The sequence below is a fragment of the Amblyomma americanum genome, chromosome 1 (genome assembly GCF_052857255.1).
Source record: "Amblyomma americanum isolate KBUSLIRL-KWMA chromosome 1, ASM5285725v1, whole genome shotgun sequence".
NCBI lineage: Eukaryota > Metazoa > Arthropoda > Arachnida > Ixodida > Ixodidae > Amblyomma > Amblyomma americanum.
In genome coordinates, this window is record NC_135497.1 from 460,751,358 (window position 1) to 460,778,644 (window position 27,287).

At 43.8% G+C, this 27,287-nt stretch overlaps 1 protein-coding gene across 5 annotated transcripts in view; it reads right to left on the reverse strand.

Moving 5' to 3' along the window:
- The window catches only part of LOC144116031 (uncharacterized), a 73,831-nt gene that overhangs the window by 12,474 nt on the left and 34,070 nt on the right, over positions 1-27,287 (reverse strand). For 4 of the 5 annotated variants that reach the window (XM_077650690.1, XM_077650689.1, XM_077650692.1 and 1 more), the window contains 6 exons: positions 24,082-24,219; positions 19,564-19,690; positions 17,069-17,206; positions 12,571-12,697; positions 10,071-10,208; positions 2,403-2,540 (listed from right to left, as the gene is read on the reverse strand). In XM_077650690.1, the coding sequence (XP_077506816.1) occupies positions 17,197-17,206; positions 19,564-19,690; positions 24,082-24,219 (275 nt within the window). In that variant the 3' untranslated portion in view covers positions 2,403-2,540; positions 10,071-10,208; positions 12,571-12,697; positions 17,069-17,196. The remainder of the gene's footprint in view (positions 1-2,402; positions 2,541-10,070; positions 10,209-12,570; positions 12,698-17,068; positions 17,207-19,563; positions 19,691-24,081; positions 24,220-27,287) is intronic. The other variant, XM_077650691.1, reaches the window with a different exon arrangement.

Here is a 27,287-nt window from a genome sequence, read left to right on the forward strand (position 1 = left end):
GCTGTCGCGACCGCAGCATGGCCCAAATACATCATAATTTTGTTCTTACCGGGATCGTCTATTTTTCTATGCATTGTAAAGTTTACTATCTCTCATTGCGAGATATGTAGATTTATTGGAGGCTTATAGATATATTTAAATATACTTTTGCGAGGTTTCATATATACCAGGAGTCAACTTTGTTTCCAGTGACTTTTGTTGCCCTTTATAAAGCTGTATCTTCGCAATTGTGATATTTCTCCGTATGTTCACATTGCTAATATATACTTTGCAGAAATCCTACTTTTAATATGGGCTCTCTGTGGCGAATATAAATTCGGTGCAATTACTCACAATACTGAACCGCTGGCAGCTGCGCCTGCACAACACATTGGAACGAAGCAAAACGTCAGTGAACGTCATTAAGAATTTTTCCCTGGCCGTTGCATATGTCCAAATTGTAAACAAGGTTCTTCAAGGACAATTATTCGCTGAAATATTTGCTAAAATATATTTCCTGAACTTGTTCACTTCATGGTCTTCATATCTCAAATCCGCGGCATACACTGCCTTGCTGGTTTCGAACTGATATATTTCGAACTTACTGTTTTCTTTACTTGCTGAATAGACAGTAAAGATAGAAGCTTCGATATCAGTTACTTCTGTCACAATTTTAGAAAATTATTCTTTTATGAAAAAATACATATTTTTACCTGTCTTGACAGTGCATCGTCTAATACACAACAGCATTGGCAATGCCAGTGCAGTTAATAATAATGTATTTGATCCCTCGACTAATTCTATAAGGAGGAGACAACGCTAAAAAGCGCATTTCCTTCGCTAATAACGGTAACGAAGCCCTGCTTGCGAAACAGCCTCCTCGTGCAATCCGCGAGGCTTCTAAATTTAAGTTACCTGTTTAGCTGTTCGGGATGTGTTTCCAGGCTCATCAAGCACCAGTTAGTATCTCGCAGTGCAGTGTAATACAGTGTAAGGACATGACACCCGACTTTTCTCTCGAACATGTTACCTTCAAAATAGTGCCCCTCAGCTTTACACGTGCAGTTGTTCACCCTTTTCCAATTTTAACTGCGTGGAAACTTATAAGCAGTGCCGCTCAGAGCTTTTTTAAGTGAAATTTGGTGAAACATGAGTGCCTTGCTTCCAGAATGCTGCTTTCTTTCTGTTTATCATCACACTTTAGATATCTGCTTTTCTCATTCAAAGCAGAATATCCAACATAATGAGAGAGAGCTTCGTTCACATACTGCTTGCTGACAAAAATGTCATGTTCTATTTTGTTGTCTTTTCAATGTGGTTGGCGATGCTTATATAGCCATGTGCTACCTGATGTTTGTGTCTTTTAGTCAGCTTCCTTCTGACATCTACCCTTTAGTGAATACATAAAAATCATGAACATTTCACGAGTGTTTTTGCTTGTGTAAAGAAAATAATACTTTCTCTTACACCATCTTCAGATATATCTCCGCTATCAAATTGGGCTCATTCCCCTCTAATAGCATGAACAGCACTGCTAACGGCAGTAGGTTTTTTATGCCTCCTTTAGATCTCCATTCAAGCTATCCAGGCGCATAAGGCTCAAGTCACGAGATGCTGTAGTGCCGCCATAACTTTCGAGGACCGCGTTTTAATCACGCATTGTAATCACGTGCATTAATCACGCAGTTCAAAAATTTGAGAATCATTTGCTGTGCAGCATGGCTGACTGCTACCTCCGACATTTATTTTGTTGCTGCTTGGATCTCATACGCTTCGGCTTATTTTTTCAGACTGTGAAAAAATAAGCCATGCACTACACAGAGATTACAAAGTCCTGCACTTTATAAGGGGGTGAGAGGGGGAGAGAAGCTTTTTTTTTAATCCTGTGTTTTCTTTTGTTGTAGTTGCAAATCCAGTGGTGTTGCATTTTCTTGCTCGGAGTTTTTAACAAAGCTCAGGTAGTAGCCTATGCCTCATTTAGTGAGATGTTTCGAGCTTTATTTCCATTCATATGCAAACCGAACTGCACTGCGGCTGATTGAAACTAGCAAGCGAGTGCTTAATGAAACCGGCTGTTAGGCTCTATGCAGATGCATGATGGAACAAACGCAGAGCACATCGAAAGCTTCGAAAAAAGCACCAGGACCCCGCATATCCATTCAGCACATAGAATCAGAACTTTCAATTTGGGCAATCAGTCTTGTAATTTAAACTTGGGGCATAACGTGTTATATATGCCTAATTTTAGAGCAAGACTGGTATTTTTACGTTAGCAAGAGGCATAGAGCCACTGCTGCAACGCTGGCAATGTCCTACCTAAGGGGCATCTATTGTCCGATTCAAGTAAGCAAATCACACATACAAGATCTCCAACATAAAGTCACAATTTAAGTGAATCATAGAATAGACAACAAAAGGCTCACGTGAGCGTACTACAGCGCAGAGCTCCACCGCAGCACACCAGTGAAATCGTCGCTGTACTCGTCGTTTCCGACATTTTCGGTGTCGTGTAGCTGCTGGTCCAGGGCATATCCCAGTACTGGCCGGCATTTCAAAAGGCCCTGGAATGCACAGAATGTGTATTGCAGCAGATGATGCAGCAGTCTTTCGTCACACTAATTCTGGGGCCCATGTGACCAGGTTTGCTGCTCCTCCTTGGAAGTTGTGCCATAACGCACCCCAGTGCTCAGAAACCAAAACCGATATTGCTCAGTTAAAATAATTCGATTATAAATTGTCACGCATATATATGAATCGTGGTGCACGTATCGTTTGTTGGGGCAATATGCAATGTTTGAAACTAAGAACATGCCAACGAAAAAAGTTTCGTCTCCACCACTTTGTGCACTGAAGTTGCATGCTCATTGAGTGCTATTTGCAGATTTTGCAGAGAAGCCTTGTTCAAGGGCAGTCGGAGTATTTTTTTTCTTGTTGTGAGAAATTGACGATATTCAAAGGTGCAAATGCACGAAGCTTGTAAGTAAAGCATCCAGCTGTGAAGGACAGACTCTCAAACCAGAGCAAATTTTGCTGCTAACATAATCTACAACCACACAGAATCCAGTTATGCTCAGCACTTGAGAAATTCACTTCTACGCAATATTGACTGAGATACTAAGGTATGGTCAAGAATAATTTCAATATGCAATGGCAAAAGAAAAGCCCCAAAAACCTTATCGGACAAGATGCAGCCAACTAGTAAGAAGAAAAGTGTCATCAATGTGTATAGTGGAATGATCACATGATATTAAAAGTCATTGCATGTTTGCACAAAGTGGAACAATTAAAAACTACCAGGTGCCACTTTCTCCAAACTGGCGATAAATATAAAGACGTAGCGGTTGATAAAGAGTGCTCATCAAGCTGACTAATCGAATTCATGATGATATGCAACAATATGCCGCCTAGATATGCAGTACAGGGTGGGGAGAGAGTACACTGTGAGACGTACTGGGCATTTACATGAGCCCGAAAAAATCGGGTCGAGTAGACATGTCAGCGTGAAAACCGCCTGTCGGGCTCATGTTACATTAGGTTGTCTGGCTAAGCAACCATCGGGTTGGGATGAGCCAGCCCGGCTGCAAGGGTTAGAGGTTGACTCAGACGGATCTGCGTGGCACGGTGCATGTGAACGCTGACAAGGTAAAACGAAATATTAGAGTATGGGCCCTCATGACTTGGGGCCCCTTATTCCAAGCTGCTCTAAGCTGCCCTGCAAGTAATGAAAAGCTCTTTTGTGGAGGCTAAATTATGCCAAATGAGGTTCTGCTTCGAACGTGTGTGTTTTAGTGCGCTAGCACTTATAGCCATTCACCACATTTAGTGGCACGCACTCGCGTGTGTGTGTGTGTGTGCGCGTGTGCGTGCGTGCGTGCGCGTGCGTGTGTGCATGTGAAGCCGGTTTCGTGGCAGGCTGCTCACCTGCCCACTTAGTGGTGGGCAGGCAAGCAGCGTGCCCATATTGCCAGACAGCAAATTGATTAATCGTGAGGGGCTGATCGGAAAGAGCAAACTGAATTGCAACCCTACCGTAGGAATCAAAGTCCCACTGATGGCAGCCCCTGCCATAGAAGGGCAGTGGTGCATCGCTTGAGTGCTCCACTACTGCACCAGGAGTGATAGAGTCCCAGAAATCTATGAATGTAGATAATGACCAATTCCGAATATATGGACATTAACGCATTACCACTATCTGAACAACTGCTATTCACGAACTCTGGATCTGAACACAGGAACCAAATGAAAGAGTGACCTGCTAGTGGAACTAAGTCACATTGGCCCAACTACGCAAATTGGCCATCATTTTTTTAAGCGAAAAGCTTCACTACGTTAGATAGAGCAGTCATCGCGTAGGTTGAAGAATCACCTCGAACGACCTTGAGCCCAACCACATTAGCAGCGTATGATCATATGTGTTATTGATGGTGTCGAACCCTTGTCCCCTGACCTTGACCCACGACCATTAGTTCACTTTTGACTACTGACCTTGTGGGGACCTGCCCTGCAGCCCCCTGTGTTTGCTTTCTTGCGAGGCACCGTGCAGCAGCAGTCTCACCCCGAGGATGAGCGCATTCCCTTGTCAGGTACATTAACTGGCAAGAGAGGGCGCCAGCGTCCTGCGCGGGAAACTGCTGAAGCCCACGCGCGGGAGATGGTTCTTCGGCTGGGATCGTCGGCGCGAGCGGTCGTGTCGCTCGCGTTTCCGCTCTTCGTCGGAGGGGCGAGGAAGCGACGGGGAGACAGGCTCCCGTACTCGTCCCGTCCGGCCTTCGGAGTATATATCCCTTGCCCTAGCGCGGGCGAACATTCGCTCGGAAACCTCGCTGGTGAGTCGGACGAACTTGATTCATTAGCGTAGCTTGTTGCTAGCTGGCGTTATTGTTGCTGTAGCAATAAATGCCTGTTTATGTCTGCCAGTGCGTCGTTCCTTTGTTCCCTCAGAGCAAGGCCCGCCGTGGTCGGCGAGTGCTCGGAAGCGTACACGATCACGGGGTGGGGTCTGGACGGCTTAGAACTGTGTCAGCCGCGATTGAGTGGGGAGAACGTACTTATCTCCCCAAATCAAACCCTACAACCTTAAGAACATCCGATGGGGTCATGTGAAGCCACTTGATGACATCTGATGGGGTGTCCTAAGACCATGTGGTACCATGTCATGGCCAAGTGGTCGTGTGGGTATCTAAAGAACGGCTGTAGCATCAGTGCAGCAGACCTGCCTGGGACGAGCAACAGTCACTTAGCAAGCATGCTTGCTTTTCACTGAATTCATGGGTTAGCCAAGTTAAACCACGGCCAATTTTTTACCACTGTGCATCCCTTGAAATGTGTGTTCAACGGCCCAATATGGATATAACTACAGAGGAACTGAAACGTGACAGCCATGGAGTGATTGCGGTGGGTCTAGAACCCTACCGCTATACTAAGACACTGATACCAATGCTTTAGTCATGCTGCTTTGTGCTAGTGTTACCGGCAAGCGGCCGCAAGAATGTCTCCACTCCCGAGTCAACTTCTATAAGAACCAAATGTTTGCGGACCTCTGATGTCCTGTAACACTCACAGAACACAGCCGTTAGACCACACGTCGACCTCGAAGCTGTGCCTCTTTTTTGCCAATACCTCGGGGGCAATGTAGATGGGCGTTTCACACTGGGTTTCCTTCAATAGCTACCGCTGTTCTCCCGAGCTGCGAAACCAAAGTAAGCCACCTTGAGCTGCAAGTCTTCATTCAGCAGCAAATCACTCAAATTGAGATCACAATTAATTAGCTGCTGCTGCACACGGTACTTCTGGTTTTTAAAAGTTGTTTGTGATAAAAGCTGAATTATGCCGCAAGGCTATTTTTAAACATCACATGCTGGATTGTTCCGTCACTTAAGGCAAACGGAGCAGTCTCCAACAAAAAAATGACATTTTTTTCAGTTTTGTAAGCCTCGAACTAATTCACGCCGTCATTATTTTCGCTTACGCGCTATGGCATATAACAGCTCCAAGCATAGAGTATATACATTTCGGACCCAAATCGGACATATTTTTCGAACGGTTATCTGGCTATCATGTTTACATTATACATCCAAAACCCTTAAAATCAGCAAAAGCTTACCGCAATGCAGTGCTAGTTATGCTTCCACGTCTGGGAAATGTGTTGCATTTATACAACCACATCACATGCAGCTTTCGCCGGGTTGAACAATTTACACAGCATAGCGTAAACATTGCACAATTCTTCCATGAATGTACAAAGTGAATCATTTTATTACTGCGCAAACGTGAAAGTTTACTGCATATCTCCAAACCAATTCACTGCATAGCGAGTGTGGACAGTACATCACAATCAAACATCAAAGAAACTCTTCCATCGCATCGCCTTCGGTCCTCACACTTTTGCGTATGCTGCACTGGTACGGTAGTAGTGTTTAGGTTACAATTTTATTCGTGCATATCCCTGGACACAGGCATGATACTAAAACTGTGCTTAATGAAATAGTCTGAATCGCACTGCTTCCAACTTTGTAGTTAAATATGCACACAAAGTGCAGTAAATAAAAGTTCACGAATATTTGTCGATTACACAGTTAATGTCATTTTTCTGTGTGTCCACCTGGCCGCATAACCCATTTACAGTTATGACTTGTTCACTGCTCTTGATATTCTTTTTAAATATGTAAAGCCCACTTTTGAACACCCAGTATATTCCTGTGTGTGTTTGCTTTTTGCAACTGTGGGTCACAGGAACATCCCATACAGAAAGGAAGGTGTTCCAGGTGCCAGTGGGTTAGGTCACTGGGCAATGTGAGACATGTGGTGAGGGTACCAAATTTTTGACATTCTTCTCCAAAGAGGTCGAGGCGTGTATCAGAGGCATAGCCAGGGGGTTGGCTTATGGGGCTTCAGCACCCCTTCCACAGAATTTTTTTCGTACTGTCATGCACTCCTGAAGAAAAGGATCGGGGGTGCCGGAATCATGCTGCATTTCGTCTACAATATGTGTTTAACGTACGAAAGGACATTTTGGAGCAGACATTGTGAACTTGGGCTGGATCTCATGGCAACACCCGTGCATCAGGAGTAATGTAACCCAAGGAGCCCCATCTGAGCACCAAGTTTAAAGGCCATCTCGATGATGAGCAGGCTCTTTGCGGCATCTCGGGGCGGCCGTGGAGTCTACAGAGCATCTGAATTTCAATTCTGAAACTTTAAGGATATATATTTTTTACAAACATTGTCCTTAAGATAGTAAAGCAGCAAAAAACTAATGCAAGGAAAAAGCTCTGTTTCTTCAGGTCCATAAATGCTAATTAGGAAAACATATATCTGTTCATTACATCTAAAAACACAGAACTTTTTGCTCTTTATTGTAACAGTTAGCATCATGATCAAAGTTATGCGAATACGAAAATTACGAGGACATCAATAGCCCATTTTGACCTACGTTGCTCATTGAAATTCTAGCCAATGCAACGTTCCCAACACACACGGATATTGGGTACTTCGACTTGCCAAATCATCTGTGGCTTTCATTTGTCCTTTTCTTTTTATTATCTCCATTTATTTATTTTTGAATCAAAGCAATACCATTCTTAAATTTTGAGTGCTGAATAATTGTTGCTACTGTGCAGGCAGCTAAAATATACATTTTAGTATCGATTACGGCATTCTGTATCTATTCTACGCATATACTGCTGTCGCGACCGCAGCATGGCCCAAATATATCATAATTTTGTTCTTACCGGGATCGTCTATTTTTCTATGCATAGTAAAGTTTACTATCTCTCATTGCGAGATATGTAGATTTATTGGAGGCTTATAGATATATTTAAATATATTTTTGCGAGGTTTCATATATACCAGCAGTAAACTTTGTTTCCAGTGGCTTTTTTGGCCTTTATAAAGCTGTATCTTCGCAATTGTGATATTGCACCGTATGTTCACATTGCTAATACATATTTTGCAGAAATACTACATTTAATATGGGCTCTCTGTGGCGACTATAAATTCGGCGCAATTACTCACAATACTGAACCGCTGGCAGCTGCGCCTGCACAACACATTGGAACGAAGCAAAACATCACAGAACATAATTGAGAATTTTTCCCTGGCCGTTGCTATGTCCAAATTATAAACAAGGTTCTTGAAGGACAATTATTCGCTGAAATATTTGCTAAAATATATTTCCTGAACTTGTTCATTTCATGGTCTTCATTTTTCAAATCAGCGGCATACACTGCCTTGCTGGTTTCGAACTGATATATTTCTGAACTTACTGTTTTCTTTACTTGCTGAATAGACAGTAAACTTAGAAGCTTCGATATCAGTTACTTCTGCCACAATTTTAGAATATAAGAATATATTTTTTTATGAAAAAATACAGATTTTTACTTGTATTGACAGTGCATTGTCTAATACACAACAGCATTGGCAATGCCAGTGCAGATAATATTAATGTATTTGATCCCTCGACTAATTCTATAAGGAGGAGACCACGCTAAAATCCGCAATTCCTTCGCTAATACGGTAACGAAGCCCTGCTTGCGAAACAGACTCCACGTGCAATCCGGGAGGCTTCTAAATTTAAGTTACCTTTTTAGCTGTTCGGGATGTGTTTCCAGGCTCATCAAGCAGCAGTTAGTATCTCGCAGCGCAGTGTACTACAGTGTAATGACATGACACCCGACTTTTCTCTAGAACATATTACCTTCAAAATAGTGCCCCTCAGCTTTACACGTGCAGTTGTTCACCCTTTTCCAATTTTAACTGCGTGGAAAATTATAAGCAGTGCCGCTCTGAGCATTTTTAAGTGAAATTTGGTGAAAGATGAGTGCCTTGCTCCCAGAATGCTGCTTTCTTTCTGTTTATCATCACCCTTTAGATATCAGCTTCCCTCATTCACAGCAGGATATCCGACATAATGGGAGAGCGCTTCGTTCACATACTGCTTGCTGACAAATATGTCATATTCTATTTTGTTGTCTTTTCAATGTTGTTGGCGATGCTTATATAGCCATGTGCTGCCAGATGTTTGTGTCTGTTAGTCAGCTTCCTACTGACGTCTACCCTATAGTGAATACATAAAAATCATGAACATTCCACGAGTGTTTTTGCGTGTGTAAAGAAAATAATACTTTCTGTTCCACCATCTTCAGATATATATCCGCAAAACAAATTGTGCTCATTCCCCTCTAATAGCATGAACAGCACTGCTAACGGCAGTAGGTTTTTATACCTCCTTTAGATCTCCATTCAGGCTATCCAGGCACATAAGGCTCAAGTCACGCAATGCTGCAGTGTCGCCATAACTTTCAAGGACCACGTTTTAATCACGCATTCTAATCACGTGCTTTAATCACGGAGTGCAAAACTTTGGAGAATGATTTGCTGTGCAGCATGGCTGACTGCTACCTCCGACATTTATTTTGTTGCTGCTAGGATCTCATACGCTTCGGCTTATTTTTTCAGACTGTGAAAGAAATAGGCCATGCACTACACAGGGATTACAAAGTCCTGCTCTTGAGAAGGAGGTGAGAGGGGGAGAGAAGCTTTTTTTTAATCCTGTGTGTCTTCTTTTGTTGTAGTTGCAAATCTAGTGGTGTTGGATTTTCTAGCTCGGAGTTTTAGCAAAGGTCAGGTAGTAGCCCTTGCCTCATTTAGTGAGATGTTTCGTGTTTTATTTCCATTCATTTGCAAACTGAACTGCACTGTGGATGATTGAAACTAGTAAGCGAGTGCTTAATGAAACCGGCAGTTAGGCTCTATACGGATGCATAATGGAACAAACGAGGAGCATGTCGAAAGCTTCAAAAAAAGCACCAGGGCCCCGCATATCCATTCAGTGCATAGAATCTGAACGTTCATTTTGGGCAATCATTCTGGTATTTATTTCTTGGGGCAAAACGTGTTAGTATATGCCTATTTTTGGAGTAATACTGGTTTTTTTACGCCAGCAGGAGGCATAGAGCCACTGCTGCAACGCTGGCAATGTCCTACCTAAGGGGCATCTATTGTCCGATTCAAGCAAGCGAGTCACACATACCAGAGCTCGAACATGAAGTCACAATTTAAGTGAATCACAGAATGGATGACAAAAGGCTCACGAGAGCATACTCCAGCAAAGAGCTCCACCGCAGCACACCAGTGACATCATCGCTAGACTCGTCGTTTCTGCCATTTTCGGCGTCGTGTTGCTCCAGGACCAGCGCATATCCCTGTCCTGGCCGCTATTTCAAAAGGCCCTGGAATGCACAGAATGTGTAGGGGAGCAGATGATGCAGCAGCGTTTTTGTCACACTATTTCTGGAGCCCACGTGACCAGGTTTGCTGCTCCTCCTTGGGAGTTGCACCATAACGCACCCCAGCACTCAGATTCCAAAACCGGTACTGCTCAGTTAAAATAATTTGATTATAAATTATCACTCATATATATGAATGGTGGTGCTCATATCATTTTTTGGGGCAATATGCAATGTTTGAAACCAAGAACATGCCAACGAAAAAAGTTTCGTCTCCACCACTTTGTGCACTGAAGTTGCATGCTCATTGAGTGCTATTTGCAGATTTTGCAGAGAAGCCTCGTTCAAGGGCAGTTGGAACATTTTTTTTCTTTTGAGAAAGAGGCGAAATTCAAAGGTGCAAATGCATGAAGCTTGAAAGTAAAGCATCCATTGTGAAGGACAGACTCTCAAACCACATCATGTTTTGCTGCTAACATAATCTACAACCACACAGAATCCAGTTACGCTCAGCACTTCAGAAATTTACTTCTACGCAAGTTTGACAGAGATACTAAGGTATGGTCAAGAATAATTTCAATATGCAATGGCAAAAGAAAAGCCCCAAAAACCTTATCGGACAATATGAAGCCAACTAGTAAGAAGAAAAATGTCATCAATGTGTACAGTGGAATGATCACATGATATTAAAAGTCATTGCCTGTTTGCACAAAGTGGAACAATTAAACACCACCAGGTGCCACTTTCTCCCCACTGGCGATAAATATAAAGATCTAGCGGTTGATAAAGAGTGTTCATCCAGCCCACTAATGGCATTCATGATGATATGCAACAATATGCCGCCTACATATGCGGTACAGGGTGGGGGAGAGAGTACACTGTGAGAGATGTGTTGGGCACTTACATGAGCCCGAAAAAATCGGGTCGAGCAGACATGTCAGCTTGAAAACCGCCTGTCGGGCTCATGTTACATTAGGCTGTCTGGCTAAGCGACCGTCGGTTCGGGCTGAGCCAGCCCGGCTGCAAGGGCTACAGGTTGACTCAGCCGGATCTGCCTGGCACGGTGCATGTGAACACTGACAAGGTCAAAGGAAATTTTAGAGTATGGGGCCTCATGAATTGGGGCCCCCTATTCTAAGCTGCTCTAAGCTGCCCTGCAAGGTATGAAAAGCTCTTTTGTGGAGGCTAAATTATGCCAAATGAGGTTCTGCTTCGAACACCAGTGTTTGAGTGTGCTAGCACTTATAGTGGCCATTCACTGCATTTAGTCAGTGTGCGTGTGTCTGAAGCCGGTTTCATGGCAGGCTGCTCACCTGCCCGCTTATTGGTGGGCAGGCAAAGAGCGTGCCCACAAGGCCAGGCAGCAGATTGATTAATCGTGAGGGGCTGATCGGAAAGAGCAAAATGGATTGCAGCCCAACCGTAGGAACCCAAGTCCCACCGATGGCAGCCGCTGCCATAGAAGGGCAGTGGTGCATCACTTGAGTGCTCCACTACTGCACCAGGAGTGATGGAAAGAGCCGCAGGGATCTATGAATGCAGATAATGACCAATTACGCATATGTTGACATTAATGCGTTACCACTATCTGAACAACTGCTCTTCATGAACTCTGGATCTGAACACCAGAACCAAAGGAAAAAGTGACCTGCTAGTGCAACTAATTCACACTGGTGCAACTACGCAAATCGGCCATCATTTTTTTAAGCGAAAAGCTTCACTACGTTAGAGCAGTCATCGCGTGGGCTGGAGAATGACCTTGAACGACCTTGAGCCCAACCTCATTAGCTGTGTATGATCATATGTGTTATTGATGGTATCGAACCCTCGACCCCTGACCTTGACCAACGACCATTAGTTGACTTTTGACCACTGACCTTAAGAACATCCGATGGGGTCATGTGAAGCCAAGTGATGACATCTGATGGGGGGGTCCTAAGACCATGTGATACCACATCATGGCCAAGTGGTTGTGTGGGTGTGTATAGAACGGCTGTCGCGTCAGTGCAGCACACCTGCCTGGGACGAGCCACAGTCACTTAGCAAGCATGCTTGCTTTTCACTGAATTCCAGGGTTAGCCAAGCTAAGCCACGGCCAATTTTTTTACCAATGTGCATTCCTTGAAATGTGTGCTCCACGGCCCTATGCACACATAACTAGAGAGGAACTGAAACGTGACAGCCTAGGGGTGACTGCGATGGGCCTTCAACACTGCCGCTATACTAAGACACTGATACCAATGCTTGAGTCATGTTGCTTTCTGCTAGTGTTACCGGCAAGTGGCCGCATGAAATGTCCCCACTCCCGAGTAAACTTCCCTAAGAACCAAATGTTTGCGGACATCTGATGGCCTGTAACACTCACAGAATACAGCCGATAGACCACACGTCGACCTCGAAGCTGTGCCTCTTTTTGGCCAACACATCGGGGGCGATGTAGTTGGGCGTTTCACACAGGGTCTTTCTTCGATCGCCACCGCTGTTCACCCGAGCTGCGAAACCAAAGTAAGCCACCTTGAGCTGCAAGTCTTTAATCAGCAGCAAATCACTCAAATTGAGATCACAATTAATTAGCTGCTGCTGCACACGGTACTTCTGGTTCTTAAAAGTTGTTTGTGATAAAAGCTGAATTATGCCGCAAGGCTATTTTTAAACCTCACATGGTGGATTCTTCCAACGTCACTTAGAGCAAACGGAGCAGTCCTCAACAAAAAAAATTGACATTTTTTTCAGTTTTGTGAGCCTCAAACTTATTCATGATGCCATCATTATTTTCGCTTACTCGCTATGGCAATAAACAGCTCCAAGCATAGAGTATATACATTTCGGACCCAAATCGAACATATTTTTTAAACGGTTATCTGGCTATCATGTTTACATTATACGTCCAAAACCCTTAAAATCAGCAAAAGCTTACCGCAATGCAGTGCTAGTTATGCTTCCACGTCTGGGAAAGGTGTTGCATTTATACAACCACATCACATGCAGCTTTCGCCGGGTTGAACAATTTACACAGCATAGCGTAAACATTGCACAATTCTTCCACGAATGTACAAAGTGAATCATTTTATTACTGCGCAAACGTGAAAGTTTACTGCATATCTCCAAACCAATTCACTGCATAGCGAGTGTGGACAGTACATCACAATCAAACATCAAAGAAACTCTTCCCTCGCATCGCCTTCGGTCCTCACACTTTTGCTTATGCTGCACTGATACGGTAGCAGTGTTTGAACACCGGCATGTTACTAAAACTGTACTTAATGGAATAGTCTGAATCCCACTGCTTCTAATTTTCTAGGTAAATATGCACACAAACTGCAGTAAATAAAAGTTCACGAATATTTGTCGATTGCACAGCTAATGATGTTTTTTTTCTGTGTGTCCACCTGGCCGCATAACCCATTTACAGTTATGACTTGTTCACTGCTCTTGATATTCTTTTTAAATCTGTAAAGCCCACTTTTGAACCCCCAGTATATTTCTGTGTGGGTTTGCTTTTTGCGAATGTGAGTCACAGTAGCGTCGCATACCGATGGGAAGGTGTACCAGGTGCCCGTGGGTTGGGTTTCTGGGCAATGTGAGGCATGTGCTGAGGGTACCAAATTTTTGACTCTTCTCCAAAGAGGTCGAGGCGTGTATCATAGGCATAGCCAGGGGGGGGCTTATGGGGCTTCAGCACCCGCCCCCACCGAATTTTTTTCGTAGTCATGCACTCCTGAAGAAAAGGATCGCGGGGGCCGGAATCATGCTGCATTTCGTCTACAATATGTGTTTAACGCTCGAAAGGACATTTTGGAGCAGACATTGTGAACTTGGGCTGGATCTCATGGCAACACCCCGTGCATCTGGAGTAATGAAACACAAAGAGCCCCATCCGAGCACCAAACTTAAAGGCCATCTCGATGATGAGCAGTCTCTTCGCGGCATCTCGTGGTGGCCATGGAGTCTACAAAGCATATGGATTTCAATTCTGAAACTTTATGGATATATATCTCTCACAAACTTTGTCCTTTAGATAGCAAAGCAGCAAAAAACCAATGCAAGTAAAAAGCTCTGTTTCTTCAGGTCCATAAATGCTAATTAGGAAAACATATGTCTGTTCATTACTGTTAAAACCACATAACTTTTTGCTCTTTATTGTAACAGTTAGCATCATGATCAAAGTTATGCGAATACGAAAATTACGAGGACATCAATAGCCCATTTTGACCTATGTTGCTCATTGAAATTCTAGCCAATGCAACGTTCCCAACACACACGGATATTGGGTACTTCAGCTTGCCAAATCATCTGTGGCTTTCATTTGTCCTTTTCTTTTTATTATCTCCTTTTACTTCTTTTTTGAACCAAAACAATACCGTTCCTAAATTTTGAGTGCTGAATAATTGTTGCTACTGTGCAGGCAGCTAAAATATACATTTTATTATCATTTACTGCATTCTGCATCTATTCTACGCATATGCTGCTGTCTCGACCGCAGCATGGCCCAAATACATCATATTGTTCTTACCGGGATCGTCTATTTTTCTATGCATAGTAATGTTTACTATCTCTCCTTGCGAGCTATGTAGATCTATGGGAGGCTTATAGATATATTTATATATACTTTTGCGAGGCTTCATATATACCAGCAGTCAACTTTGTTTCCAGTGACTTTTGTTGCCCTTTATAAAGCTGTATCTTCGCAATTGTGATATTTCACCGTATGTTCACATTGCTAATATATACTTTGCAGAAATCCTACTTTTAATATGCGCTCTCTGTGGCGACTATAAATTCGGTGCAATTACTTACAATACTGAACCGCTGGCAGCTGCGCCTGCACAACACATTGGAACGAAGCAAAACGTCAGTGAACGTCATTGAGAATTTTTCCCTGGCCATTGCATATGTCCAAATTGTAAACAAGGTTCTTCAAGGTCAATTATTCGCTGAAATATTTGCTAAAATATATTTCCTGAACTTGTTCATTTCATGGTCTTCATTTTTCAAATCAGCGGCATACACTGCCTTGCTGGTTTCGAAATGATATATTTCTGAACTTACTGTTTTCTTTACTTGCAGAATAGACAGTAAACATAGATGTTTCGATATCAGTTACTTCTGCCACAATTTTAGAAAATTATTCTTTTATGAAAAAATACTTATTTTTACTTGTCTTGACAGTGCATCGTCTAATACACAACAGCATTGGCAATGCCAGTGCAGTTATTATTAATGTATTTGATCCCTCGACTATTTCTTTAAGAAGGAGACCACGTTAAAATGCGCATTTCCTTCGCTAATAACGAAAACGAAGCCCTGCTTGCGAAACAGCCTCCTCGTGCAATCCGGGAGGCTTCTAAATTTAAGTTACCTTTTTAGCTGTTCGGGATGTGTTTCCAGGCTCATCAAGCACCAGTTAGTATCTCGCAGCGAAGTGTACTACAGTGTAATGACATGACACCCGACTTTTCTCTCGAACATATTACCTTCAAAATAGTGCCCCTCAGATTTACACGTGCAGTTGTTCGCCCTTTTCCAATTTTAACTGCGTGGAAACTTATAAGCAGTGCCGCTCAGAGCTCTTTAGGTGAAATTTGGTGAAAGATGAGTGCCTTGCTCCCAGAATGCTGCTTTCTTTCTGTTTATCATCACACTTTAGATATCTGCTTTTCTCATTCAAAGCAGGATATCCGACATAATGGGAGAGAGCTTCGTTCACATACTGCTTGCTGACAAATGTGTCATGTTCTTTTTGTTGTCTTTTAAATGCGGTTGGCGATGCTTATATAGCCATGTGCTACCTGATGTTTGTGTCTGTTAGTCAGCTTCCTTCTGACATCTACCCTATAGTGAATACATAAAAATCATGAACATTCCACGAGTGTTTTTGCGTGTGTAAAAAGAATACTTTCTGTTCCACCATCTTCAGATATATCTCCGCTAACAAATTGTGCTCATTCCCCTCTAGTAGCATAAACAGCACTGCTAACGGCAGTAGGTTTTTTATACCTCCTTTAGATCTCCATTCAGGCTATCCAGGCACATAAGGCTCAAGTCACGCAATGCTGCAGTGCCGCCATAACTTTCAAGGCCCACGTTTTAATCACGCATTGTAATCACGTGCTTTAATCACGCAGTGCAAAACTTTGGAGAATGATTTGCTGTGCAGCATGGCTGACTGCTACCTCGACATTTATTTTGTTGCTGCTTGGATCTCATACGTTTCGGCTTATTTTTTCAGACTGTGAAAGAGATAAGCCATGCACTACACAGAGATTACAAAGTCCTGCTCTTGAGAAGGGGTGAGAGGGGTAGAGAAGCTTTTTATTAATCCTGTGTGTTTTCTTTTGTTGTAATTGCAAATCTAGTGGTGTTGGATTTTCTTGCTCGGAGTTTTAACAAAGCTCAGGTAGTAGCCCTTGCCTCATTTAGTGAGATGTTTCGAGTTTTATTTCCATTCATATGCAAACTGAACTGCACTGTGGCTGATTGAAACTAGTAAGCGAGTGCTTAATGAAACCGGCAGTCAGGCTCTATACGGATGCATGATGGAACAAACGAGGAGCATATCTAAAGCTTCAAAAAAAGCACCAGGGCCCCGCATATCCATTCAGTGCATAGAATCTGAACGTTCATTTTGGGCAATCATTCTGGTATTTTAATCTTGTGGCATAACGTGTTAATATATGCCTATTTTTGGAGTAATACTGGTATTTTTACGCCAGCAGGAGGCATAGAGCCACTGCTGCAACACTGGCCATCTCCTACCTAAGGGGCACCTATTGTGCGATTCAAGCTAGCGAGTCACACATACCAGAGCTCCAACATGAAATCACAATTTAAGTGAATCACAGAATGGATGACAAAAGGCTCACGGGAGCATACTCCAGCGAAGAGCTCCACCGCAGCACACCAGTGACATCGTCGCTGGACTCGTCGTTTCTGCCATTTTTGGCGTCGTGTAGCTCCAGGACCAGTGCATATCCCTGTCCTGGCCGGTATTTCAAAAGGCCCTGGAATGCACAGAATGTGTAGGGGAGCAGATGATGCAGCGGTCCTTTTGTCACACTTTTTCTGGAGCCCACGTGACCAGGTTTGCTGCTCCTCCTTGGGAGTTGCACCATAACGCACCCCAGCACTCAGAAACCAAAACCGATACTGCTCAGTTAAAATAATTTGATTATAAATTATCACTCATATATATGAATCGTGGTGCACATATCATTTATTGGGGCAATATGCAATGTTTGAAACTAAGAACATGCCAACGAAAAAAGTTTCGTCTCCACCACTTTGTGCACTGAAGTTGCATGCTCATTGAGTGCTATTTGCAGATTTTGCAGAGAAGCCTCGTTCAAGGGCAGTCGGAGCATTTTTTTTTCTTGTGAGAAATAGACGAAATTCAAAGGTGCAAATGCATGAAGCTTGTAAGTAAAGTATCCGGTTGTGAAGGACAGACTCTCAAACCACATCAAATTTTGCTGCTAACATAATCTACAACCACACAGAATCCAGTTACGCTCAGCACTTCAAAAATTCACTTCTACGCAAGTTTGACAGAGATACTAAGGTATGGTCAAGAATAATTTCAATATGCAATGGCAAAAGAAAAGCCCCAAAAACCTTATCGGACAATATGAAGCCAACTAGTAAGAAGAAAATGTCATCGATGTGTACAGTGGAATGATCACATGATATTAAAAGTCATTGCCTGTTTGCACAAAGTGGAACAAATAAACACCACCAGGTGCCCCTTTCTCCCCACTGGCGATAAATATAAAGACCTAGCGGTTGATAAAGAGTGTTCATCCAGCTCACTAATGGCATTCATGAAGATATGCAACAATATGCCGCCTAGATATGCGGTACAGGGTGGGGGAGAGAGTACACTGTGAGAGAAGTGTTGGGCATTTACATGAGCCCGAAAAAATCGGGTCGAGCAGACATGTCAGCTTGAAAACCACCTGTCGGGCTCATGTTGCATTAGGCTGTCTGGCTAAGCGACCGTCGGCTCGGGCTGAGCCAGCCCGGCTGCAATGGCTACAGGTTGACTCAGCCGGATCTGCCTGGCACGGTGCATGTGAACACTGACAAGGTCAAAGGAAATTTTAGAGTATGGGGCCTCATGACTTGGGGCCCCCTATACTAAGCTGCTATAAGCTGCCCTTCAAGGTATGAAAAGCTCTTTTGTGGAGGCTAAATTACGCCAAATGAGGTTCTGCTTCGAACACGAGTGTTTGAGTGTGCTAGCACTTATAGTGGCCATTCACTGCATTTAGTCATTGTGTGTGTGTCTGAAGCCGGTTTCATGGCAGGCTGCTCACCTGCCCACTTATTGGTGGGCAGGCAAACAGCGTGCCCACAATGCCAGGCAGCAGATTGATTAATCGTGAGGGGCAGATCGGAAAGAGTAAACTGGATTGCAACCCAACCGTAGGAACCCAAGACCCACCGATGGCTGCCCCTGCCATAGAAGGGCAGTGGTGCATCACATGAGTGCTCCACTACTGCACCAGGAGTGATAGAAAGAGCCCCAGGGATCTATGAATGCAGTTAATGACAAATTACGCATATGTGAACATTAATGCATTACCACTATCTGAACAACTGCTCTTCATGAACTCTGGATCTGAACACCAGAACCAAAGAAAAAGTGACCTGCTAGTGCAACTAATTCACACTGGTGCAACTACGCAAATCGGCCATCATTTTTTTAAGCGAAAAGCTTCACTACGTTAGAGCAGTCATCGCGTAGGCTGGAGAATGACGAACGACCTTGAGCCCAACCACATTAGCTGTGTATGATCAATGTGTTATTGATGGTGTCGAACCCTCGACCCCTGACCTTGACCAACGACCATTAGTTGACTTTCGACCACTGACCTTAAGAACATCCGATGGGGTCATGGGAAGCCAAGTGATGAAATCTGATGGGGTGTCCTAAGACCATGTGATACCACATCATGGCCAAGTGGTTGTGTGGGTGTGTATAGAACGGCTGTCGCGTCAGTGCAGCACACCTGCCTGGGACGAGTCACAGTCACTTAGCAAGCATGCTTGCTTTTCACTGAATTCCAGGGTTAGCCAAGCTAAGCCACGGCCAATTTTTTTACCAATGTGCATCCCTTGAAATGTGTGCTCCACGGCCCTATACACACATAACTAGAGAGGAACTGAAACGTGACAGCCTAGGGGCGGCTGCGGTGGGCCTACAACACTGCCGCTATACTAAGACTCTGATACCAATACTTCAGTCATGTTGCTTTGTGCTAGTGTTACCGGCAAGTGGCCGCATGAAATTTCCCCACTCCCGAGTCAACTTCCTTAAGAACCAAATGTTTGCGGACCTCTGATGGCCTGTAACACTCACAAAATACAGCCGATAGACCGCACGTCGACCTCGAAGCTGTGCCTCTTTTTGGCCAACACCTCGGGGGCGATGTAGTTGGGCGTTTCACACAGGGTCTTCCTTCGATCGCCACCGCTGTTCACCCGAGCTGCGAAACCAAAGTAAGCCACCTTGAGCTGCAAGTCTTCATTCAGCAGCAAACCACTCAAATTGAGATCACAATTAATTAGCTGCTGCTGCACACGGTACTTCTGGTTCTTAAAAGTTGTTTGTGATAAAAAATGAATTATGCCGCAAGGCTATTTTTAAACCTCACATGGTGGATTGTTCCGTCACTTAGAGCAAACGGAGCAGTCTCCAACAAAAAAATCGACATTTTTTTCAGTTTTGTAAGCCTCGAACTTATTCATGCCATCATTATTTTCGCTTACTCGCTATGGCATTAACAGCTCCAAGCATACAGTATATACATTTCGGACACAAATCGAACATATTTTTTAAACGGTTATCTGGCTATCATGTTTACAATATAGAGCCGAAACCCTTAAAATCAGCCAAAGCTTACCGCGATGCAGTGCTAGTTATGCTTCCACGTCTGGGAAAGGTGTTGCATTTATACAACCACATCACATGCAGCTTTCGCCGGGTTGAACAATTTACACAGCATAGCGTAAACATTGCACAATTCTTCCACGAATGTACAATGCGAATCATTTTATTACTGCACGAACGTGAAAGTTTACTGCATATCTCCAAACCAATTCACTGCATAGCGATTGTGGACAGTACATCAAAATCAAACATCAAAGAAACTCTTCAATCGCATCGCCGTCGGTCCTCACACTTTTGCTTATGATGCACTGATACGGTAGCAGTGTTTAGGTTACAATTTTATTCGTGCATATCCCTGGACACAGGCATGTTACTAAAACTGTATTTAATAGAATAGTCTGAATCCCACTGCTTCTAATTTTTTAGTTAAATATGCACACAAACTGCAGTAAATAAAAGCTCACGAATATTTGTCGATTACACAGCTAATGGTGTCATTTTTCTGTGTGTCCACCTGGCCGCATAACCCATTTACAGTTATGACTTCTTCACTGCTCTTGATATTCTTTTTAAATATGTAAAGCCCACTTTTGAATCCCGAGTATATTCCTGTGTGTGTTTGCTTTTTGCAAGTGTGGGTCACAGGAACATCCCATACAGAAAGGAAGGTGTACCAGGTGCCAGTGGGTTGGGTCTCTGGGCAATGTGAGACATGTGCTGAGGGTACCAAATTTTCTCTAAAGAGGTCGAGGCGTGTATCAGAGGCATAGCCAGGGGGTTGGCTTATGGGGCTTCAGCGCCCCCTCCACCAAATTTTTTTCGTACTGTCATGCACTCCCGAAGAAAAGGATCGGGGGTGCGGGAATCATGCTGCATTTCGTCTACAATATGTGTTTAACGCTCGAAAGGACATTTTGGAGCAGACATTGTGAACTTGGGCTGGATGTCATGGCAACACCCGTGCATCTGGAGTAATGTAACACAAAGAGCCCCATCCGAGCACCAAGCTTAAAGGCCATCTCGATGATGAGCAGGCTCTTTGCGGCATCTCGTGGCGCTCGTGGAGTCTACAGAGCATCTGAATTTCAATTCTGGAACTTTATGGTTATATATTTTTTACAAACTTTGTCCTTAAGATAGTAAAGCAGCAAAAAACCAATGCAAGTAAAAAAAGCTCTGTTTCTTCAGGTCCATAAACGCTAATTAGGAAAACATATATCTGTTCATTACTTTTAAAACCACAGAACTTTTTGCTCTTTATTGTAACAGTTAGCATCATGATCAAAGTTATGCGAATACGAAAATTACGAGGACATCAATAGCCCATTTTGACCTACGTTGCTCATTGAAATTCTAGCCAACGCAACGTTCCCAACACACACGGATATTGGGTACTTCGACTTGCCAAATCATCTGTGACTTTCATTTGCCTTTTTCTTTTTATTATCTCCTTTTACTTCTTTTTGAACCAAAGCAATACCATTCTTAAATTTTGAGTGCTGAATAATTGTTGCTACTGTGCAGGCAGCTAAAATATACATTTTAGTATCGATTACGGCATTCTGCATCTATTCTACGCACATGCTGCTGTCGCGACCGCAGCATGGCCCAAATACATCATAATTTTGTTCTTACCGGGATCGTCTATTTTTCTATGCATTGTAAAGTTTACTATCTCTCATTGCGAGATATGTAGATTTATTGGAGGCTTATAGATATATTTAAATATACTTTTGCGAGGTTTCATATATACCAGGAGTCAACTTTGTTTCCAGTGACTTTTGTTGCCCTTTATAAAGCTGTATCTTCGCAATTGTGATATTTCTCCGTATGTTCACATTGCTAATATATACTTTGCAGAAATCCTACTTTTAATATGGGCTCTCTGTGGCGAATATAAATTCGGTGCAATTACTCACAATACTGAACCGCTGGCAGCTGCGCCTGCACAACACATTGGAACGAAGCAAAACGTCAGTGAACGTCATTAAGAATTTTTCCCTGGCCGTTGCATATGTCCAAATTGTAAACAAGGTTCTTCAAGGACAATTATTCGCTGAAATATTTGCTAAAATATATTTCCTGAACTTGTTCACTTCATGGTCTTCATATCTCAAATCCGCGGCATACACTGCCTTGCTGGTTTCGAACTGATATATTTCGAACTTACTGTTTTCTTTACTTGCTGAATAGACAGTAAAGAGAGAAGCTTCGATATCAGTTACTTCTGTCACAATTTTAGAAAATTATTCTTTTATGAAAAAATACATATTTTTACCTGTCTTGACAGTGCATCGTCTAATACACAACAGCATTGGCAATGCCAGTGCAGTTAATAATAATGTATTTGATCCCTCGACTAATTCTATAAGGAGGAGACAACGCTAAAAAGCGCATTTCCTTCGCTAATACGGTAACGAAGCCCTGCTTGCGAAACAGCCTCCTCGTGCAATCCGGGAGGCTTCTAAATTTAAGTTACCTGTTTAGCTGTTCGGGATGTGTTTCCAGGCTCATCAAGCACCAGTTAGTATCTCGCAGTGCAGTGTAATACAGTGTAAGGACATGACACCCGACTTTTCTCTCGAACATGTTACCTTCAAAATAGTGCCCCTCAGCTTTACACGTGCAGTTGTTCACCCTTTTCCAATTTTAACTGCGTGGAAACTTATAAGCAGTGCCGCTCAGAGCTTTTTTAAGTGAAATTTGGTGAAACATGAGTGCCTTGCTTCCAGAATGCTGCTTTCTTTCTGTTTATCATCACACTTTAGATATCTGCTTTTCTCATTCAAAGCAGAATATCCAACATAATGAGAGAGAGCTTCGTTCACATACTGCTTGCTGACAAAAATGTCATGTTCTATTTTGTTGTCTTTTCAATGTGGTTGGCGATGCTTATATAGCCATGTGCTACCTGATGTTTGTGTCTTTTAGTCAGCTTCCTTCTGACATCTACCCTTTAGTGAATACATAAAAATCATGAACATTTCACGAGTGTTTTTGCTTGTGTAAAGAAAATAATACTTTCTCTTACACCATCTTCAGATATATCTCCGCTATCAAATTGGGCTCATTCCCCTCTAATAGCATGAACAGCACTGCTAACGGCAGTAGGTTTTTTATACCTCCTTTAGATCTCCATTCAAGCTATCCAGGCGCATAAGGCTCAAGTCACGAGATGCTGTAGTGCCGCCATAACTTTCGAGGACCGCGTTTTAATCACGCATTGTAATCACGTGCATTAATCACGCAGTTCAAAAATTTGAGAATCATTTGCTGTGCAGCATGGCGGACTGCTACCTCCGACATTTATTTTGTTGCTGCTTGGATCTCATACGCTTCGGCTTATTTTTTCAGACTGTGAAAAAATAAGCCATGCACTACACAGAGATTACAAAGTCCTGCACTTTATAAGGGGGTGAGAGGGGGAGAGAAGCTTTTTTTTTAATCCTGTGTTTTCTTTTGTTGTAGTTGCAAATCCAGTGGTGTTGCATTTTCTTGCTCGGAGTTTTTAACAAAGCTCAGGTAGTAGCCTATGCCTCATTTAGTGAGATGTTTCGAGCTTTATTTCCATTCATATGCAAACCGAACTGCACTGCGGCTGATTGAAACTAGCAAGCGAGTGCTTAATGAAACCGGCTGTTAGGCTCTATGCAGATGCATGATGGAACAAACGCAGAGCACATCGAAAGCTTCGAAAAAAGCACCAGGACCCCGCATATCCATTCAGCGCATAGAATCAGAACTTTCAATTTGGGCAATCAGTCTTGTAAATTAAACTTGGGGCATAACGTGTTATATATGCCTAATTTTGGAGCAAGACTGGTATTTTTACGTTAGCAAGAGGCATAGAGCCACTGCTGCAACGCTGGCAATGTCCTACCTAAGGGGCATCTATTGTCCGATTCAAGTAAGCAAGTCACACATACAAGATCTCCAACATAAAGTCACAATTTAAGTGAATCATAGAATAGACAACAAAAGGCTCACGTGAGCGTACTACAGCGCAGAGCTCCACCGCAGCACACCAGTGAAATCGTCGCTGTACTCGTCGTTTCCGACATTTTCGGTGTCGTGTAGCTGCTGGTCCAGGGCATATCCCAGTACTGGCCGGCATTTCAAAAGGCCCTGGAATGCACAGAATGTGTATTGCAGCAGATGTTGCAGCAGTCTTTCGTCACACTAATTCTGGGGCCCATGTGACCAGGTTTGCTGCTCCTCCTTGGAAGTTGTGCCATAACGCACCCCAGTGCTCAGAAACCAAAACCGATATTGCTCAGTTAAAATAATTCGATTATAAATTGTCACGCATATATATGAATCGTGGTGCACGTATCGTTTGTTGGGGCAATATGCAATGTTTGAAACTAAGAACATGCCAACGAAAAAAGTTTCGTCTCCACCACTTTGTGCACTGAAGTTGCATGCTCATTGAGTGCTATTTGCAGATTTTGCAGAGAAGCCTTGTTCAAGGGCAGTCGGAGTATTTTTTTTCTTGTTGTGAGAAATTGACGATATTCAAAGGTGCAAATGCACGAAGCTTGTAAGTAAAGCATCCAGCTGTGAAGGACAGACTCTCAAACCAGAGCAAATTTTGCTGCTAACATAATCTACAACCACACAGAATCCAGTTATGCTCAGCACTTGAGAAATTCACTTCTACGCAATATTGACTGAGATACTAAGGTATGGTCAAGAATAATTTCAATATGCAATGGCAAAAGAAAAGCCCCAAAAACCTTATCGGACAAGATGCAGCCAACTAGTAAGGAGAAAAGTGTCATCAATGTGTATAGTGGATTGATCACATGATATTAAAAGTCATTGCATGTTTGCACAAAGTGGAACAATTAAAAACTACCAGGTGCCACTTTCTCCAAACTGGCGATAAATATAAAGACGTAGCGGTTGATAAAGAGTGCTCATCAAGCTGACTAATCGAATTCATGATGATATGCAACAATATGCCGCCTAGATATGCAGTACAGGGTGGGGAGAGAGTACACTGTGAGACGTACTGGGCATTTACATGAGCCCGAAAAAATCGGGTCGAGTAGACATGTCAGCGTGAAAACCGCCTGTCGGGCTCATGTTACATTAGGTTGTCTGGCTAAGCAACCATCGGGTTGGGATGAGCCAGCCCGGCTGCAAGGGTTAGAGGTTGACTCAGACGGATCTGCCTGGCACGGTGCATGTGAACGCTGACAAGGTAAAACGAAATATTACAGTATGGGCCCTCATGACTTGGGGCCCCTTATTCCAAGCTGCTCTAAGCTGCCCTGCAAGTAATGAAAAGCTCTTTTGTGGAGGCTAAATTATGCCAAATGAGGTTCTGCTTCGAACGTGTGTGTTTTAGTGCGCTAGCACTTATAGCCATTCACCACATTTAGTGGCACGCACTCGCGTGTGTGTGTGTGTGTGCGCGTGTGCGTGCGTGCGCGTGCGTGTGTGCATGTGAAGCCGGTTTCGTGGCAGGCTGCTCACCTGCCCACTTAGTGGTGGGCAGGCAAGCAGCGTGCCCATATTGCCAGACAGCAAATTGATTAATCGTGAGGGGCTGATCGGAAAGAGCAAACTGAATTGCAACCCTACCGTAGGAATCAAAGTCCCACTGATGGCAGCCCCTGCCATAGAAGGGCAGTGGTGCATCGCTTGAGTGCTCCACTACTGCACCAGGTGTGATAGAGTCCCAGAAATCTATGAATGTAGATAATGACCAATTCCGCATATATGGACATTAACGCATTACCACTATCTGAACAACTGCTATTCACGAACTCTGGATCTGAACACAGGAACCAAATGAAAGAGTGACCTGCTAGTGGAACTAAGTCACATTGGCCCAACTACGCAAATTGGCCATCATTTTTTTAAGCGAAAAGCTTCACTACGTTAGATAGAGCAGTCATCGCGTAGGTTGAAGAATCACCTCGAACGACCTTGAGCCCAACCACATTAGCAGTGTATGATCATATGTGTTATTGATGGTGTCGAACCCTTGTCCCCTGACCTTGACCCACGACCATTAGTTCACTTTTGACTACTGACCTTGTGGGGACCTGCCCTGCAGCCCCCTGTGTTTGCTTTCTTGCGAGGCACCGTGCAGCAGCAGTCTCACCCCGAGGATGAGCGCATTCCCTTGTCAGGTACATTAACTGGCAAGAGAGGGCGCCAGCGTCCTGCGCGGGAAACTGCTGAAGCCCACGCGCGGGAGATGGTTCTTCGGCTGGGATCGTCGGCGCGAGCGGTCGTGTCGCTCGCGTTTCCGCTCTTCGTCGGAGGGGCGAGGAAGCGACGGGGAGACAGGCTCCCGTACTCGTCCCGTCCGGCCTTCGGAGTATATATCCCTTGCCCTAGCGCGGGCGAACATTCGCTCGGAAACCTCGCTGGTGAGTCGGACGAACTTGATTCATTAGCGTAGCTTGTTGCTAGCTGGCGTTATTGTTGCTGTAGCAATAAATGCCTGTTTATGTCTGCCAGTGCGTCGTTCCTTTGTTCCCTCAGAGCAAGGCCCGCCGTGGTCGGCGAGTGCTCGGAAGCGTACACGATCACGGGGTGGGGTCTGGACGGCTTAGAACTGTGTCAGCCGCGATTGAGTGGGGAGAACGTACTTATCTCCCCAAATCAAACCCTACAACCTTAAGAACATCCGATGGGGTCATGTGAAGCCACTTGATGACATCTGATGGGGTGTCCTAAGACCATGTGGTACCATGTCATGGCGAAGTGGTCGTGTGGGTATCTAAAGAACGGCTGTAGCATCAGTGCAGCAGACCTGCCTGGGACGAGCAACAGTCACTTAGCAACCATGCTTGCTTTTCACTGAATTCATGGGTTAGCCAAGTTAAACCACGGCCAATTTTTTACCACTGTGCATCCCTTGAAATGTGTGTTCAACGGCCCAATATGGATATAACTACAGAGGAACTGAAACGTGACAGCCATGGAGTGATTGCGGTGGGTCTAGAACACTACCGCTATACTAAGACACTGATACCAATGCTTCAGTCATGCTGCTTTGTGCTAGTGTTACCGGCAAGCGGCCGCAAGAATGTCTCCACTCCCGAGTCAACTTCTATAAGAACCAAATGTTTGCGGACCTCTGATGTCCTGTAACACTCACAGAACACAGCCCTTAGACCACACGTCGACCTCGAAGCTGTGCCTCTTTTTTGCCAATACCTCGGGGGCAATGT